The 18305-nt window shown below is 34.6% G+C and overlaps 1 protein-coding gene across 1 annotated transcript in view; it reads right to left on the bottom strand.

The window, feature by feature from the left end:
- The window catches only part of UNC13C (unc-13 homolog C), a 738074-nt gene that overhangs the window by 466214 nt on the left and 253555 nt on the right, over nucleotides 1–18305 (bottom strand). Inside the window, exons 5-6 of the mRNA XM_058294229.1 lie at nucleotides 9275–9353; nucleotides 7202–7273 (exon numbers count right to left, since the gene is read on the bottom strand). Coding sequence (XP_058150212.1) covers nucleotides 7202–7273; nucleotides 9275–9353 — 151 coding nt within the window. The remainder of the gene's footprint in view (nucleotides 1–7201; nucleotides 7274–9274; nucleotides 9354–18305) is intronic.

Genomic DNA, 18305 nt, shown 5'->3' with positions numbered 1-18305 from the left:
TCAGGTTTCCTACCAAGAGCAATGACAAATGTTTTAAGACCTTCAACATTCCGATCTGCCAGCTGTTAGATTATACCAGGATCAATGCTTGTGTGCCTCCGTTTCCCATATTCTTTTTCTACTTCTGCCCTACTATGTTAAATAGTGACTAAACTAATGAATGGATTTTCATTCTCATCCTGTGGGTTTCCTTCTTGGATTATGTAGATAGTGCCTTTCCTATATACCCCCAAAACACTTTTTGATAATTGCAAGAAAAAAATATGCTTTGTGTTTTGAATCACTTTTTATGTACTTGATACATGAAAAAATCTTTTATTTTCCTATCCTTCAGGAATACATTTTACCATTTCTGGACAAAAGTATCAGAAAAATATGCAGACTAAAAATTAAGTACAAATAAGACCTTTGAAATTTGTTAGAAACTTTAAGACAGAGCAAAGCTACAATGAGTTCTTAAGTATAAAAACAGATATAATATCAGTGCTGATTTACTCATCAGAATAATCATTATATAAGTTTGACTGCAGAAACTAAAACTACTCAGATAAACTTTTTTGTAACAGAAAGTACAGAGACTAAAAAGTTATATATCTGTTCATGTAAGACTGTAAGTAACTTGCTTTTACTTGTATTTTTTTTTTATAACAGATACTAATCATCATGGTCCTAAATAACTTATAGGGCAAGTCCAAATAAAAAGGGCAGAACAATGATTAGTGAATGATTCACTAATTCAAGGAGAGTACAATATAGGATGTACTCCATCAAGCACCTTCTACCATGACATGGAACAAGATTTGAAAACAAAGTATAATGGATTTGTCATGTGCTACAAGTGCCATTATTTTCTCCAAACTTTTGAATTTTAAATTATGAAATGATGGAGGTGTTATGAGATGATTAATTTGTCAAATACCATAACTGAAAATAATGTGAATTCTTCTACTAGGGGAAATGTTAGCCATTTCATGTGGTAAATTTAATTCTTACCACTCAGGCAGAGTCTGAGTTCTTAAAAATCTCCTCCCTGAGGCCCTGAAAGAGTGAGAAGAATGGTTTGGGGACTATCAAAGGAAAATAGGTAAGGAGACGACCCCCCCCACACACACACACACATACAAGGGGAGCCCATTCTGCTTGTCCTCTGGTACACCCAAACACAGCAAATCATGAAGTCATGGAAAGTATGAGGTAAAAAAGTAGCTGAAAATAAAAATAAGTAACATTTGCTATATTCTTACCATGTGTCAAAAATAGTTGGTTTTGAGAAAGTTTAGGTTTGTTATCTTATTTGATTCCCCTAACAACCCTCGAGAAATATTAGTAGGTTCGTTTTACATATTGGAAAACTGGTCTTCTAGCAATATGGTAGGCTAGGTTGAAACAGTCTCCCTTCCTACAAATATTTTAATACATAGAGGAGCTCAAAAGAAATATTAATAGATTTCCCAGGTACCTGACAAAAATAAATGAACTTCATGCTAGAATTACAAGAGCTGACTGTGAGGAAGCTGTGGGAGTCTGAAGCTGTATGTGCCACAGAAAAGTAAGTTCTTAAAGTTAATTCATTCCTGTAGGTGTGGACCCATTGTAAGTAGGATCTTTTGGTCAGTAGGATCTTTATTTAAGGTGAAGATGTGATCTACCTCATTCCAGGTGGATCTTAATCCTCTCACTGGAGTCCTTTACATAAGAATGAAATTCAGACAAAGAGGGAGAAAGCCACAGAAGCAAGAAGCTGCAAGCAACAAAACCTGGAAGAAAGGGAAAGACCAGAAGATGCTGCCATGTTCCTTGGCATGTGACAGAGGAATCCAGGCTTGCCAGCATCTGGTCTTCAGGGAGAAAGCATCACCTGATGATGCCTTGATTTGAATATTTTTCTCAGCCTCAAAACTGTAAGCTTGCAAGCTAATAAATTCATGCTGTTAAAAGCCAACCCATTGTATGGTATATGCTTTTGGCAGCTTAGCAAACTAGAACAGAAGCCGAGGGGTGTTTGGGACCCAGGAAACCTCCAGGGGATGGAACCTTGGGTTTTATGGGCCATATTCAGACGTCACATGTGGCCTTACCTGCATTCAACCTTTGTCTCTGAGATGGGGGAAATGTCTACTGTGAATAAAATGGAAATCTAGACGTGAGTTATATGGCTGTGGGATTCCAATTTACACAAATTAGTGTAAGGAATTTTGATCCAAATTCTTATTTTAAAAAATTTACTCCTGTAAAACTCCTGGAGCCATAGACAGAAACAAATGAAAACCACATCCCTAGTCCAGTATGAGATAAACTCCAAAACAAGAGAAGTTGATAGATAGAAAAATAACCACAAACAAACGAGGCCACAAACTACTCTAATGAAGATGTAACCCACAACAAACAGGAAAATTAGTGTACCAAGAAATGGAAAATTTAAAAGGATAATCTCAAATAAACTATAAAATATACATATTGAAAAAGGATACAAACATGAAATAATGGATTATAAGCCAGAAGGAAATAACTGTATTAGCAAAAGGGGTGCTGATGCAAAATAACAGACATCTGTTGGCTTTCATAAGGGGTATTTACTTGGGGTAGAAGCTTACAGCACAACACCTTAAACAGTCCAACTCAAGGTACCATAAGAGGTACTTTCTCACCAAATGTGTTACTACTTGTTGTAGCAAGATGCTGCCGCTACCAATATCTGCGAGGGTTTAGCCTTCCTCTTTCCTCTGAAGGCTCCGTGGGCCCAGCTTCTTTCTATCTCAGCTGGAGGGCTCATTTCTTTCTGGGCTCAGCTGCTCTGTTCTCTTCACAAGGTCAGTTGTAAACTATCTCATCTCTCTTCCGGGGGCTGGAGGATCAAAGCTGACAAGTTTTCTCCTCTTCCATGTCTATGGAGATGTCTCTATTCCTCTGTCTTCTCCTGTGTATCTACTTCTGTGCTTCTCCTTGATTGAGTGCCCATTTAGATAACCCACAAAGGAGGCAGTGACTCAAACTGAGTCTCCCTAATAACATGGTAGAATCAAAGCCCTAATCTTAACATAATTTAATAAAAATCATCTCAGCTGAATCTAATACAATCAAAGGCTATCACACCCAGAGGAACAGACCAATTTACAAACATAATCAAATATCTTTTTTGGAATTCATAAATAATATCAAACTGCCACAAACTGTAAACAATAAAAAGGACAAAAATATATGAAAAGGAACTATATTTTGGATAATTAGAAAACATATGAGAAAATCAAGGACATGAGAGTTTCAGTAACTTGTTCCACATCTTGTAAATCCACATCTAGTAAATGATGAGTTGGACCAATATCTATGCAAAGACTGTTTTCTTGATGGATGAAAGCTTAACCAGCAGCAATATATGTAAAATAAGAGATCCTTTTTAAATTTGGTGTCATTATGCTGGTTTCCATTTCAACAATCTCTGAAAAGGAATCTGACCTTCGGCTGCAAAGGTGACAGGGAGACATTAGATACAGCAGGGTCTCTAAATATCTGATGGCAAGTCCCTGGCTCCACTGGCCAGATAGCCACCTTCTCTGTCTGGTACTTTGTAGAGAGAAGGACAGTAGGGAGGAATTAAGGAAGGTTGTTGTTGCTATTTGTTTGTTTCTTAATATATCAGGTCTCACTTTTAATTCTTACAACATGTGAGATAGCTATTATTTCATTTTACAGAGGAGGCAAACAAGTCTCAGGCAGGTGAAGACTATTGATAAGAAACAACTTTTCGAAGCTATTTTGTAGTGGAGTTGAGATCCCTATCAGGCCCATAGCACTTCAACATTTGTCTAATGTCATCTTTTAGGGTTCTGCCTCCTGATCACTGTGTCCAGAGTATCTGGGTGTATTTTGCACCTGCAGCTTCATGATTGAATCATAAAGGTGTTCTGACCTTCTTCCTACTCCTATATTATCTTTCTAGCATCATGCTAATAGGCCATTTCTTTCATTGGGACTAAATTCTGTAGTTAGGAGAAGGGCCACACATACCCCACCCCATCTCAGACAAACTATACCATATTGATAATTGACACTTCCTGGAAACCTGTGATTAGACCAGTCTCCATGGCCCCAAACATGGCCATCAACCTGGACAGAACAAACAGGGTCCTAGAATTCCCCTTAGAACTGGTGACTTGAATTCCTCACTCTATTTGAGTTTTCCATAGCCCTCATTGGAACATGCCTTAGTTTAAACACTTCTGACTGCTAGAGGCTCCCATTATGCCCTGTAGCACCAGTATGTATAAAACATAATATCTCAGTCTTCCTCCCACTGTAATATAAGCTTCATGAAGGCAGAAATTTTTAGTTGAGTTGTTTGCTGCTGTATTTCCAAAGTTTGAAATAATGCCTGACACCAAGTAGGTACTTGATAAATATTTTTTAAATTATTGCATGACTGTCGCACTGTTGGGGCCATACCTAGGAAACTATCATTCTGTGAAAGCAAGCACAAAGCTAGACAATGTAGTGCCAGGCAGATTATTGTTGTGGTATGTATATATTAGGTTGATTAATCTTTCCTGTTATTAATTAAGCCAGATGGAAATTTTCAGAAACCATAGCCTTTAATGGCTAATTGAGATTCCAAATCAGCCCCAATAGCTCCTTCTGGGTGGACTGGAATTATTACTGGATGGGGCACCTGGCAGTGCATCACACACTGCCAACATAGTGCCAATGAAGGCAGCAGTGCTGAGTGGCCTACCGTCATCTTGCATCAGACTTTAGGGCCCTCTCCTTCACTGGAAGAGATGACTGAGCTTTTTACTATGCATCTCTTTCATTAAAATAGAAGTGTTACCTTTTGATATTTTCCACATGGCCAAGCCATGTTCCTTCAGAAAGGCAAATATTTCATGCTTCCACGTTGAGGGTGCCTACAAAGACTTTGTGCACCAAGCAGTGGGAACGTCACTCTTCACTTATGTTAGTTACCCATATAGTAACTGAATGTGACAACTTGCCAAGAGTGACATTTACTATGGCTGTTGTATAGAAGTCATATTTCATTTACTTTTATGAGACATGAGTCTTAGGGAAATGGAATTTATGATCTTTGAAAGTTGCTGATAGACTATTCATCCACCCAACACCACACAAAGAGGTCTTTTACGTAGGCCTTCCGAAACTAAAGAAGAAAAGTGATATTTTAAAGTTCTTGAGAAGTAGATCAATAGCTAATTTAACCATAAAGTAAGGATGTGCTCTCTGTTCAGAGTCTCAGAAAATGTAGTAGCTTTCCACTAATTTCTATTGCTTTCCTGTTAACATTTCAAAGGAATGTGTATTTGTGGTTCAAACAAAATACTGTATTTTAAATTACAAGAAAGGGACATTGTAGAAGTTTTAATCCTCAACCCTGGATTCATGATTTTCTCAAAAAACAAAGGACTATCAAGTGTTCTTAACCATTTTTGCTTCACAGACCCCTTTGCCAGTCAGGTGAGAACACAGACCTCTTACTAAGTCTACACTATACAGTGTATTATTTAATAAATATATCACACCTGCACCTACACATCCCCAAAAGAACAATGTTTTGTTGAATTTCAATTCAAGCTCATGGACCCCTTGTTAAGAACCCCTGGACTAGATGTTTTGAGATTCAGCAAGCAATATGGGGCTTTCTCCTACACTAGAAAATATCTATCTCTTATGTCCAAATTATAACTCGAAATACTACATGGCATCATAAATCCAGTAGGTAATAATAATTTCCTGGAAAATCAGTAACATTTGTTATCCTGTGGCACAATAGAAAATGGTTTAGCTTGCTGTAGCACCCAGATACTCAAATAGATACATACAGTTTTGCTGATATGTTTAGGGGTGGTAGGAGAAGCCTGCTGTTAAAGAGACCCAGGAAAGGTATTTTTTTAGGTGGACTATGACAATGATGGAAAGAAGAAAATGAGCATTGTAAACAATGTAAATAATGGTGTTTAAAGGTCAAGTATATAGAAAGTTAAAATAAGCGATGCAATATTGTTGGCAAAATTTTAATCCTGTAAGAATGATAAAATTGCTAAAGTTAGGAAGAGTTAAGATATATTAGTTTCCATAAAGGAGGATGTAGATAAATTGTCTTGCACTAACAGTCCCTGCAGAAGGTCTGTTCAGGATGGAGTTACCATGGCACAATATCCACAGCACATTAGAATCACCTGGGGAGTTAAAAAAACAAACAAAATGAAAACCAAACTCATGCCCAGGTGATAACTGAGGCCAATTAAATCAGCATCTCTTGGAGAGAGACCCAGGCATCTGTATGTTTTAAAGCTCCACCAGGTAATTCAAATCACCAAATATAGACTCTTTGACCTAGATATTTTTAGCCTACCTGTATCTTCCAGTGATTAATAATCAGACTGGTTCTTTCATTCAACAACCTTTAAAAGCATCTATCTCATGCCAGGTGATGAAGGAAGCAATGTGGATGAAAACATTTAACAACAAACAAAATGCAATGCTACACTCAATGAAATCAGAATCTAAAAGGAGAAACTTATGTAAAATAATGAAATTAAGTATAAAAAACAATAAAACAGCAGCTTCTAAATTTCATTACCATGTATTAGACTTTGTGACATGTTAAACATACAGCCATCCTCTCCCTTAATCCTCATGGTCTTATTATTACCTCTTTTTTACAGATGAGAGAACTCAAGCTCAGATAAATTGCATTACTTGCCCAAAGTAACACTGCTAGTTAAGCGGTACAGTTGGGACTCAGACCTACTGGCCTTCACTCTTAACTATCCTCTATTACGATACTATGAGGTCATGATTAAACTATAAAAGCCCAGAGAAGGAATCTAAAAACTCAGCTGGAAGTGGTGGAGGGTGTTTGAGGCAGGCCTTATGAAGGAGGTGAACCTTGAACTAGCTCTTAAAAAATTAGCAGGACTTTTTTTTCAGGGAAAGAATAACAGTTAAATTATGTCAGGGCAGAACAGCATTTCTAAAGATGGGAAAGTGCATGCATATTTGAGGAGCAGAGAATGAATTGGTCTGATAGGGAAGCTAAGACCCTGAGGAACATGTTTGGTTTCAGGCTTCCCCCATGTCCTAATTAACACTGGAACAGTGGAATGAACAATACGAATGTGTAGTTCAAACAGAAAGGTTTTCCTTCTATGGCGGTTATCAATACAAATGTAACAATTAACACAACACCTACCAGTTCCTCATTGTTTAGAGATGTCCGAATCACCATAGCCAGGGAGAGTCCAGATTTCCGGGCAGCCAGGGTCTAAAACAAACAGAATTATGACTTTTTGGTACATAGGGAGGCTGTCATCTGCATATTAATCAGTAGAGTGTGAATATTTAAAAGAATCTACAATTGCTGTTCATGTTTTAGCCAAAGGGATCAATTCACCTGCCACTTCCAATAGTCAGCCAATTTACTCAGAATGTGGACTCATAGACTATTAAAATTGGAAAAGTAGTCTTAGCTCATCAAAGCCAACCATTACAGATGAGAAAACTGAGACCCACCAAGAAGAATGACTGGCCCCAGGTTACTTGGCTAGCAAGAAGCTTCTAGAGCTTTTATTTTCCCCATGGTATATATAATCACCTTCCTTCTTAAAACATGACTATCAACAGAGAGCTTGTCTGACACATGGGCTGTCCTGAGGTGAGTCAGTGCTAGATGGGTCTTGAGTCCTTCAGAGTTCCCTAGAATATTCTTCTATATCTAACCAGGCTACTCCCTTTCAAGTGGCCATTTTATGTAATAGGAATCAGCTCCAGCTTTGTTTCCTTCACTCAATGCTGGTAATTAAGATATTCTTAAATCAAATCCTTTAATTTCTCATCTACAAAATAGAAGCATTATTACATGCTTCTAATAAAATATATGTAACATGAAAATACAAAATGCTACAGAGGAATTTGGAAATCAGGAGGTTAATACGGGAATATTAAAAGTGCTTTCCCATTACGGTCAATGGAAATCACAGTAAAGTAATGCAATCCTGATCTTCTCTGCCTCTAATCCCATCTGGTCATAAATATACAGTATCTCCCCAGGCCATGTACTCAAAGTTCTGCACATATCTAAGTAGCGAGATCACTCTCCATCCACCTCTTCTCCAAATGTGAAAACAATTAGAAGACTTATCTCTAAGTGTTTATTTAAGATGATCTTCCATATCTGACAAGTATTGTCACTAAAATAATATTTGAATCTATTTTAGCCTGTCATTTGTACCTGTTGTGTAAATAATTTGAGCTGGGTCTTAAATTCTCCAAATGTATTATTGTATGTCTCTTTCTTTTTATTTTCCCACCTTGCCATACTTTACCCCATGACTAAAGGCAATATACATTTGAGATTGACAAATATTAATTAAATAATTTGAAAAGCCACTTACCATGGCCTGAAGATTCCACGAATGAGAGGAAACAAATTGTAAATAATTAGATATATCAAAGATGGGAAAAGAGTAAAATTATGCTAAATGAGCCTAACACTTTAAAATAACATCTACACTATAATGGCGAGAATCTGAGAAGACTGTACATAGTGTTATACTTTACAGTATATTAAGAGTATGTTACTAGAAAAACGTGAAGGCATTTTGGATGAGATAAAAACAACACTTTTTTTTTCATACTGATTGGCTAATTGTTTTCATAATCTAATACAGACCATTATCAATCTTTTGCATGTCTTGGTGACCCCCAATTTACTTTATTATAAGACAGTTTGAGTTATGTTCTATTTGGGCTAATGAAAGTTTTAATGACTTGGGAACCACAATTTTCTTTAGGAAGTGAGACACTTTATTAATTAGTCTATTCTGGATCTTAATATAATAAAGTGTTGATTAATATCTGCTTGCATTATAAAATATTAAAGTTTATGGTTAAGGTGAGAAAGTTCAAATCCAGCCTTAAACTCTGAAAATTAAATTTGTGGTCATTAATAACACTAATACATCAAAGTCCAGATGTGGCGCCACTTTTGGCAAGCTGTATGATTTTTTAAATTCTCAATTATAGAGTCCTTTTAACTCAATTTGTAATTTCAACTAATATCAAAAGCTGTCAAAAGGTTAGAGTTATTTCCTCCTCTAACAGATTTTAAGGAAATAAATCAAACACTTGGCAGACTTCAGCCTCTTATATATTTTATTCCATGAAATACTTATAGCATAGGCAGTTAATGAGAAGAACAATATTACATTATAATAGAGAAAAGGCAACACAGGCAACCGAAGAGAATTAAACAGGAGTAACTTACCACATCTCGTACAATAGGCAAAGTTTTTTTCCTGCGGAGATCTGGCATACTGTCAATACCATAAAGTCCCTGCCCTGTCCTGAAAGGGGAAGAAAAAAGAATGCTTTCAGTAGGTAAAATGACATCTTATAAGAAAAAAATATATATCCATTCTTCATAGTATATAGGCTGTGAAAAAAAATTAAATGGGTACTGACTGTGGATTTCAACTAGTTCACAAGGAGGAAAGAACCAAACACTCTAGGACCTTAGCCAGTGTAGGGGAAAAAGACTCAAGCTGCTACATCTAGCGCTTACTTGGCTTCAAGGATAGTTCCAAACTTTCAAACTTGAAAATAGAGGTGACCTGGTTTGACACACTGCTTTTATGTCAATAGCACAGAGAGGAGAATCAAAATTGTTAGGCACAATGAACTTTGTACCTCCAAGGGAAAAAAGACAAAATCATTTTTGGTCCAAGTTTGTCTACCTGCATCGATAAAGTGACTTCAACATAAAAATAACATTTTCTATGTTGCAGCTTCACAGATTAAACTAAAAAATGGCATCTCAAAGACGCATGAAAGAATTTAAAATATTGAACATTGAAAAAAATTACTCTGGGCAAGAAGTTCCACTTATCTGAATTTATCGCTCAGATAAATCCACAGGATTAAAATAAATTGTTGTTCAAGGATGTTCACTGCAAGATTTATTGTAATAACAAAAAAATCTATGTAACCTAAATATTCATCAACTGCATATTGATTCAAAAATTATAGTGCATGATACAGTGGAAAAGTACAATAATTAAAGTGCATGAGAAAAGTATATATGTATATATATGAAAAAATACCCATAAAATGTTAAGTGAAAAAGGGAAATTTGCATATTAGTATGTTTAGTATGATCTCATATGTGTGTGTGCACTCATATGTACACAGAAAGTATAGAAGGATAGTCATCAAATTGATAACCATTGCTGCATCTGTGGGGAGAAGTTAGGTGAGAGAAAAAGAGAAGACACTATCTTATACATTTTATACAATCTTTTTATTAGAGAAAGTATATGTATACAGAAAAGTCATACAGAACATACAGACTTCTCCTCTCATACATGTAATTTTCCTTATTATTAACAATTTCCATTAGTGTAGAACATTTGTTACAAATGATGAAACAATATTTTATAACTATATTATTAACTATAGTCCATAGTTTACATTAAGATTCACTATGTTGTACAATTCTAAGATTTTCTAAAAGTTTAAGTCTAGTAATCTATATACAATCTAAAATCTACCTTTTTAACTGAATTCAAAAATACAATTCAGTGGTATTAATTATGTTGGCAATATTGTATTACATCACCCCAACCAGAAACACTACCAATTAAGCATTAATTCTTCATTCCCTACCACTACCCTGGCCGCTTGTAACCTTTATATACTTTCTGACTCTGAATTTGCTTACTCTAATTATTTCATATCAGTGAAATAGTACAATTTTGTCTTTTGGTGTCTGGCTTATTTCACTCTACATGATGTCTTTAAAGTTCATCTATGTTGTCACATGTATCAGAACTTAATTCTTTTTATGGCCAAATAATATTTTATTGTATGCATATACCACAAATTGTTTATCCTTTCATCTGTTAATGGATACTTGGTTTGCTTCCATCTTCTTGCTTTTGTGAATAATGCTGCTGTGAACATCAGTGTGCAAATATCTGTTCAAGTCCCTGTTTTCAGTTCTTTGGGGTATACATCTAGAAGTGAGATTGCCACATTTTACGGTAATTCTATACTTACTTTTCTGAGGACCCACTAATTGATTTCCTATAGCAGTTGTATCATTTTTCACTCCTACCAACAATGAATGAGTGTTCCTACCTCACCACATCTTTTCTGATACTTGCTATTTACTACTTTTTAAATAGTAGCCGTCCTAGTGGGAGTGAAATGGTATCTCATAGGGGTTTTAAAAGCACTACTTTAATGGCTAATTATGTTGAGTGTATTTTCATATGCTTATTGGCTATTTGTATCTTTTTTGAGAAAATGTCTGCCCAAGACTTGTATCCATTCTGTGATTGGATTATTTGTCTTTTGTTATTGAGTTGTAGGATTTCTTTATATACTCTGAATATCGAACCTTTAACAGATTTCCAAATATTTTCTTCATTCTGTAGGTTTTCTTTTTATTTCCTTTACTTCCTTTAAAGTCCTTTGATGCACGGAAGTTTTTAATTTCGATGAAGTCTCATTTATCTATTTTTTTCTTTTGTTGATTGTGGTTTGGGTGTAAAGTCTTATGAAATGACTGCCTAACACAAGGTCCTGGTGATACTTCCCTATGTTTGCTTCTAGGAATTTTATAGTTCTGGTTCTTATACTTAGGTCTTTGATCCATTTTGCGTTGATATTTGTATATGGCATGACATAGAAGTCCATCTTCATTCTTTTGCAGATGGATATGTGGTTTTCCCACACCATTTATTGATGATACCATTCTTTCCCCATTGAGTGGCCTTAGCATCCCTGTCAAAAACCATGATCATAGATATTACAGTTTATTTCTGAACTCTCAGTTCAATTCCATTGGCCTATATATCGGCCTTTGTGCCAGGACCATGTTATTTTGATTATTGTGGCTTTGTAATCAGTTTTAAGATGAGAAGTTGAGCCATCCAACTTTGTTGTTATTTTTCAAGATGATTTTGGCTTTTAGGAGGCCTTTATTCTTCCATATAAATTTGATGATTGGCTTTACTATTTCTGCAAAGAAAGCTATTGGAATTTTGATTGAGATTGTGTCTAACCCATAAATTGTTTTAGGTACAACTCACATCTTAAAGATATTTAGTCTTCAAATCCTCAAACATGGAGTGTCCTTCCATGTTTGTAGGTCATCTTTGATTTCTTTTAGCAATGTTTTGTAGTTTTCTGGGTATAAGTCCTTTATATCCTTCTTTAAATCTGTTCCTAGATAGTTGATTCTTTTAGTTACTATTGTAAATGGATTTTTTTCCCTTGGTTTCCTCTACAAATTACTAATTAGAAGTATGTAGAAATGCTACTGGTTTTGGGGTGTTGATCTTGTACCACTTTGCTAAATTCATTTATTAGCTCTAGGAGCTACATTGTGAATTCTCTAGGATTTTCTGTATATAGGATAATGTCATCTGCAAATAGGAAAAGTTTTACTTTTACTTCTTCCTTCCCAACTTGGCTACCTTTAATTTCTTTCTTTTGCCTAATTGCTTTGGCAATGTTGACAATGTTGGATAACAGTAGTAACTTGGTCCTGATCTTAGAGAGAAAGTTTTCAGTCTTTCACCATCAAGAATGATGTTAACTGTGGGTTTTTCATATATGCCTTTTATCATGTTGATGAAGTTTCCTTCTATTCCTAGCTGTGTAAGTGATTTTACCAAGGAAGAGTGCTGTATTTTGTCAAATGCCTGTTCTGCATCAATTTAGATGATCATGTGTTTTTGTTTTTGTCTGCTCTCTGTGTCCATTCGCTGTGTGTTCTTCTGTGATTCCTTCTGTCCTTATCAGCAGCACCGGGAATCTGGATCATGTGTTCTTGATGTGTACCTTCATTCTTTTAATGTGGCATATTATGTCAGCAGATTTTCTTATGTAGAACCACCTTGCATACCATAAATCCCATTTGATTATGGTGTTTAATTCCTTTAATATATTGTTGGAATTGGTTTGCTCATATTTTGTTGAAAATTTCTGCTTCTATATTAATAACTGTAACTTTCTTTTCTTATTGTACCTTTTTTATTTGGCTTTGGTATAAAGGTGTTGCTGGCCTTAGATAAATACAAAGGATTAAATAATTTATTGTAGAAGGATGTTCATTGCAACATTTTTGGTAAATACACAAAAGCTATATAACCTAAATATTCATTAATAATATATTGATTAAAGAATTATAGTTCATCATACAATTGGGAGAATACAATAATTGAAGTGGATGATATAAATATATATTATGCATATATATGAAAAAAGAAAATTTACAATTAGTAGGTTTAGTATATTCCAGATATGTCTTACATTTACATATGCTCAGAAAATGTCTTTGGGGATTTTCATCAAAACATAACTATAGTTACTTACCTCTGAGGGGTGAAACTGGTTGAGAAATAAGGAGAAGACCCTCACTATATTGTAAAATTTGTACTCTTCAAAAATTTTTAATGAGCATTTTTGCAATTAGAAAATTAAAAAGATTTGAGCCCTTATATGTCTCCTAAAAATGAGTTTAATACTTTGTATTTGATTTTTTGTTACCTCAAACCTAATCATTATGTATCACCAAGAAGACAATAAGATCACTGTTATGAACGTTTTAGTCACAGAGACAGTTGAAGCTCAGGAATTGGAATTATGAAAAAGAATCATTGGCAGCATGTCTTTATGAACTGCAAAGAATGCAGAGTATGGCAAGGGAAAAAGGGTATTAAGAAAGCCACCAAACTACTCTATCACTGTAACTTCCACCTTCCCTCTTCCTTCCAGTTTGTTCTTAGTCCTCCACCCTCCAAAACATCAGTAAATGGGAAAAAAAAGTTGTGCAAGTGAATTTCTAGAAGGAGTTTTCTAGTTTTATTTGTTCCCATCTTAAGTTCCAATTCTAAGTGGCTTCTACTTCCTTCCCTCTGCAAATAGAATTATTAATGGCATAAAGTGGCACTTAATAAATGTCCTTTCGCATTACATGGCAATCATACTAAGTTGTGTTTTGAAATATTTGACTCATAAATAATGTGACTTTCATAACGATGTGAAGAAACTTTCAACTGAGATAATGTTTGCGAAAGTTATAAACTGCAGTGTTATGTAAATAAGTTGAGTATTTTCTTCTATCAGTAATGATTTATTGCTTTTCTTTATGTGTTCTTTCTCATGGAATTTAATTCAAATTCCCAAAGTGCACTCAGACAAATTTGAGAATAAGTTACATATGTGTGTTTTCTTTGTCCTCATACTTCATCCCTATGCTTGCCTCATGAGAGCAGATATCCAAGGAGCGCAGGCCAAATCTGAGCATTACAGAATAATAAGCCCAAGTTAGAAGACATGGATCCAAAATTCGTCTCTGCCATTTCTGATTTTGTCAATAATTTAATTTCACTCAACCTAAATTTTGTAATTTGGAAAATTATAATAAAATGCTTTTATAGACTTCACAGAGAGCCTCAAAAATATTCTTCATCAGGTTGTGTTCCCTGACAATTTTACATTTTTATCATTACTATAAGAAGTTTATACACACATACTTTCATGAGTCTTTCCCTCAACTGATAATAAAGTTTTTATTATAAAAATGAACTTTTGAAAGTCTGCTGTACTGACCTCATCTCATGCATAGAGAAGCACCTGGTAAATACTGTGGAACTCTAAACAAATGCATGATATTTTTGCAATATTTATTGAGAGACTTTCTATCCAGAAGAGATCTTAGAAAGCCAGAACAATAAACATATGGCAAGAACTGGAAACATCAGTAGATAAATAAATACTAAGATAAATTGACTAAAAGGACATTAAACAAAAAGTAAGCAAAGCTTTATGAGGAGGAGGTCAGAAGGAATTATAAAAGCAGAGAACTAACTCTGAAGGCAAGGTTTGATTCTAGGGAAGAAACTGTTTGACTTCAGTCATTTAAAAAAAAAATTTTTATAGTTAATTAGATTAAGATACCCAGAACTCACAGGTGTTGTCCAAGGCTAGGAAACTAGCTAGCAACAGCTAACATTTATATGATGATTACTGGTACCAGATATGATGTTAACAATCATAGCTAACATTTACAAAGTGCTTACTGTTGTCAGCATTTTACATATATTACCTCATTGCATTCTCAAAAAATCCTATGAGGTATAGTACAATCATTTCCCACGTTTTATAAATAAGGAGATGAAGGCATCCAATTGGTTGGTTCTGCTTAGTTCTGAATCATCTCAAGGTCACTATCTGAGCGGGGATGGCAGAGCCAGAATTTGAGCCCAGGGCTTGTCATGCCCTACTGAGAGATGATTGGATCATTCCGTATCTACAATAATATGAGCTGGGCCTTAAAATTAATCCCATTTTACATTGAAGGAAAATGAAGTTAAACAATGGACCCAAGCCCAGGTCACACATCTAGTACATGTCAGAGCTATGTATCAACTGCAAGATTATCTTATCTCAAATCTCATGTTCCTAATAACCAACACTAAATTTTCTTCAGTTCTTTTCTTACTTTTTTTTTCTTTTCTGTCTTCTTTTTTTGCTTTTTTTATTTTTTTTGTGTTCTTGTTAACCAATAGTCTTTTGCTAAATGGAGATAAGAGGCCTGTCTCAGTGGATCCAGGGATGCTGCCATCATTTGGACATTCTTTCAAGGTATTCCAAATCAGTATTATTTTCAGATCAGAAACCCTGCATCACTCTATAAAAGAGCCCAAATCTCCCCCAGTAGCTCCTCTCCAGCTATTACAGTATTCTCTCTATGGAAAGAGGAGCATTTTGATTTTTTTATTGACATTGTAGGTCAGGCAATCTTCAGAGTATCTGGAAAGTCAGATCACATAAAACTGACAAAATGGACATAATTTTATAGGCTAAATTAAATGGACTGTGTTCCAGTTCAACCTTTGTCCCATTACATGGTTTTAATATTTGTAGCGGTTTTGTTTGTATCCATAATAATTTGTTTGTTTCTATATATGTTTGTTTGCTCCATATGTTTGCTTTTTCCATACTATTAAAACATGTTTACTAAGTTTAATGAAATCTGAGATCCAACGCATATTGAAACACTAAATAAAATGAAAAATAAAAAAGCACAATGATGTATAACCTTAACTCAGGTTAATCATCTTGCTTAAAAAACAAACTCAAATTACCAAAAGGACACATATTCTATAATTTTAAAGAAACTTGATACTTAGCTAGAAGATGGAAAAAGATGATTTCATTGAATAAATTCATAGGAATATTTCACCCAAAATTGATCTGATAGCATATTGAACATTTGCAGATTTGGGAAAGAACTCTGACAAGATACCAGGAGGGTGTCACATAAAAACCATCAAGATTTCCCAATGATAGATCTTTTTGATGATGGGACAAAGGTATGCTATTTCTACAAGTTGATGGGTGATAGTTTATTGGCTAATACTGATATACTAGCTAATTTCCTTTAGAAATAAAAAAATTATTAAACTCTGTTTATAGCCAAAGGAATTGATGAATTTCTTAAAGACCACAGGCCTAAAAATAAAAACAAACAAAAACAAATAAAGCGTAGTGCTTCTGCTTACTTCTGTTTCCAAGACAGTTGGGCAGGATTATATAATTAATCTTTTTCAGCATTATGCAACATAAAGCAATACAAAAGATAAATGATAAATCATTCTAAAATCCCTGTCTTTTAATACAGCTATATTTTCTTTCTGACTTTTTAAACAACTCTTTGTATTTACTTAGTTACTAACTGGTAAATACACAGTAACCTATTTTGCAATTTTTGCTTAACATTTTATATTGCACATACTTTTTTACACAATTTTGCTGCTGATCATGATACAATTCATTTAATTATTCACTTGCTGCATATTAGCATTTTAGGATGTTTTTTCTTTTTTCCCTTCTCTTTTTTTCTTTGTCAACACTAAATGAATATTTGTGAGTGACTGTAATTAATGATTTTGTTCAGTGAGACGTGTTATCTTTAATATCTCTGATTTAGATGCCCAAATAGAACATCAGTCACTGGTAACATCAATTCAAAAACATTTTAACATTCTTCATGATTGAATTTACACTGACAGCATTAAAGACACCATGCTAACAGATTATGAGATAGTATTTTTTTCTTTTCATTCATCAAAAGGAACAGATAGAAACATCATCAGTAGTATCTGCTCTGGATACTAGGAAAGTAGACTGCAATAATTAGAGAATTTTCAAACTTCTGCCCTAATATAAGTAAGAGTTGAAATCTATTCCATATGCTGGTTCAAACATACTGCATGGTGGTTTCTAAAATTGAAGACTTGTGTCAGGCAAATGAGGCATTGACTGGACAGGCCCAGCTGCAAGGATTAGTTAGATCTTATACTAACAAAGAGTTTGAATCTACTCCCTGGATTCAGAGACATTGTTCTTCAGGTTTACAATTTTCTTTGACTTTTCCATCTCAATTTCCTTTCTTGACACCTTCTTATCTAATTATCCCCTGAAATGTTTATTTTCTCCAAGGTTCTATCCTAAGTCTTCTCTTTATAACAACCTGTTTGGTATTTTCAGTTGATTTCATCTGTTTTATGGGCCCCAAATCTGTCTCCTACCTTCCTCACTCCCCAGATCCAAATTAATCACCAATTCCTAAAGATTCCTTGATTCCAGTTTTCATTGAGGCTAAGACACCATTGCAATGGGTCATAATGAGCAGCATTATTTCATGTGTCATTATGAAAATATAAAAATCAACTGACACATTACTTTCCTAGTAATTAGAATTTAAATTTTCTAATTATTGAAAGAGCCTTCTTAAACTGACTTAATTTATGCCATAGTATTTTGCCATGTATCAATTACTTTTGTCCATATTAACAAAATTAATCTCTCATTCAGATCTGATTTTGAGTAATTATTTTCAACCCAATACTGTCAGTGTCTGGGACTTTCCCCCAATTATTATCCTTTAAGCTTTGGCAATTTACCTTATATAAAATAGAGTTCCATTATTGACTCTGAGATATTATTCCAAGGAGCAGACAACCATGCTGCACTTTATGCTGGTGTGTTCTCAGTCTTACCAAAAATATCAAGAGACAAACAGGACTCCTACCTTTCACAAATTGTCCTTGTTTTGAAAATGGAAACATTAAGGGATTGCAGTTATCCAGCCATAACACCAGCAATAACAAATTATGACACTTTCCCAGGAGACTTTTAACTAAGTTGGCAAGTATGCAGGCAATGAATACTCTTACAACTGCTGCATGACTACCAATGATTTTAAAACATCAGTTATTAAG

The sequence above is a fragment of the Dasypus novemcinctus genome, chromosome 3, assembly GCF_030445035.2.
Source record: "Dasypus novemcinctus isolate mDasNov1 chromosome 3, mDasNov1.1.hap2, whole genome shotgun sequence".
NCBI lineage: Eukaryota > Metazoa > Chordata > Mammalia > Cingulata > Dasypodidae > Dasypus > Dasypus novemcinctus.
This window is presented reverse-complemented; position numbering and strand designations above follow the sequence as displayed.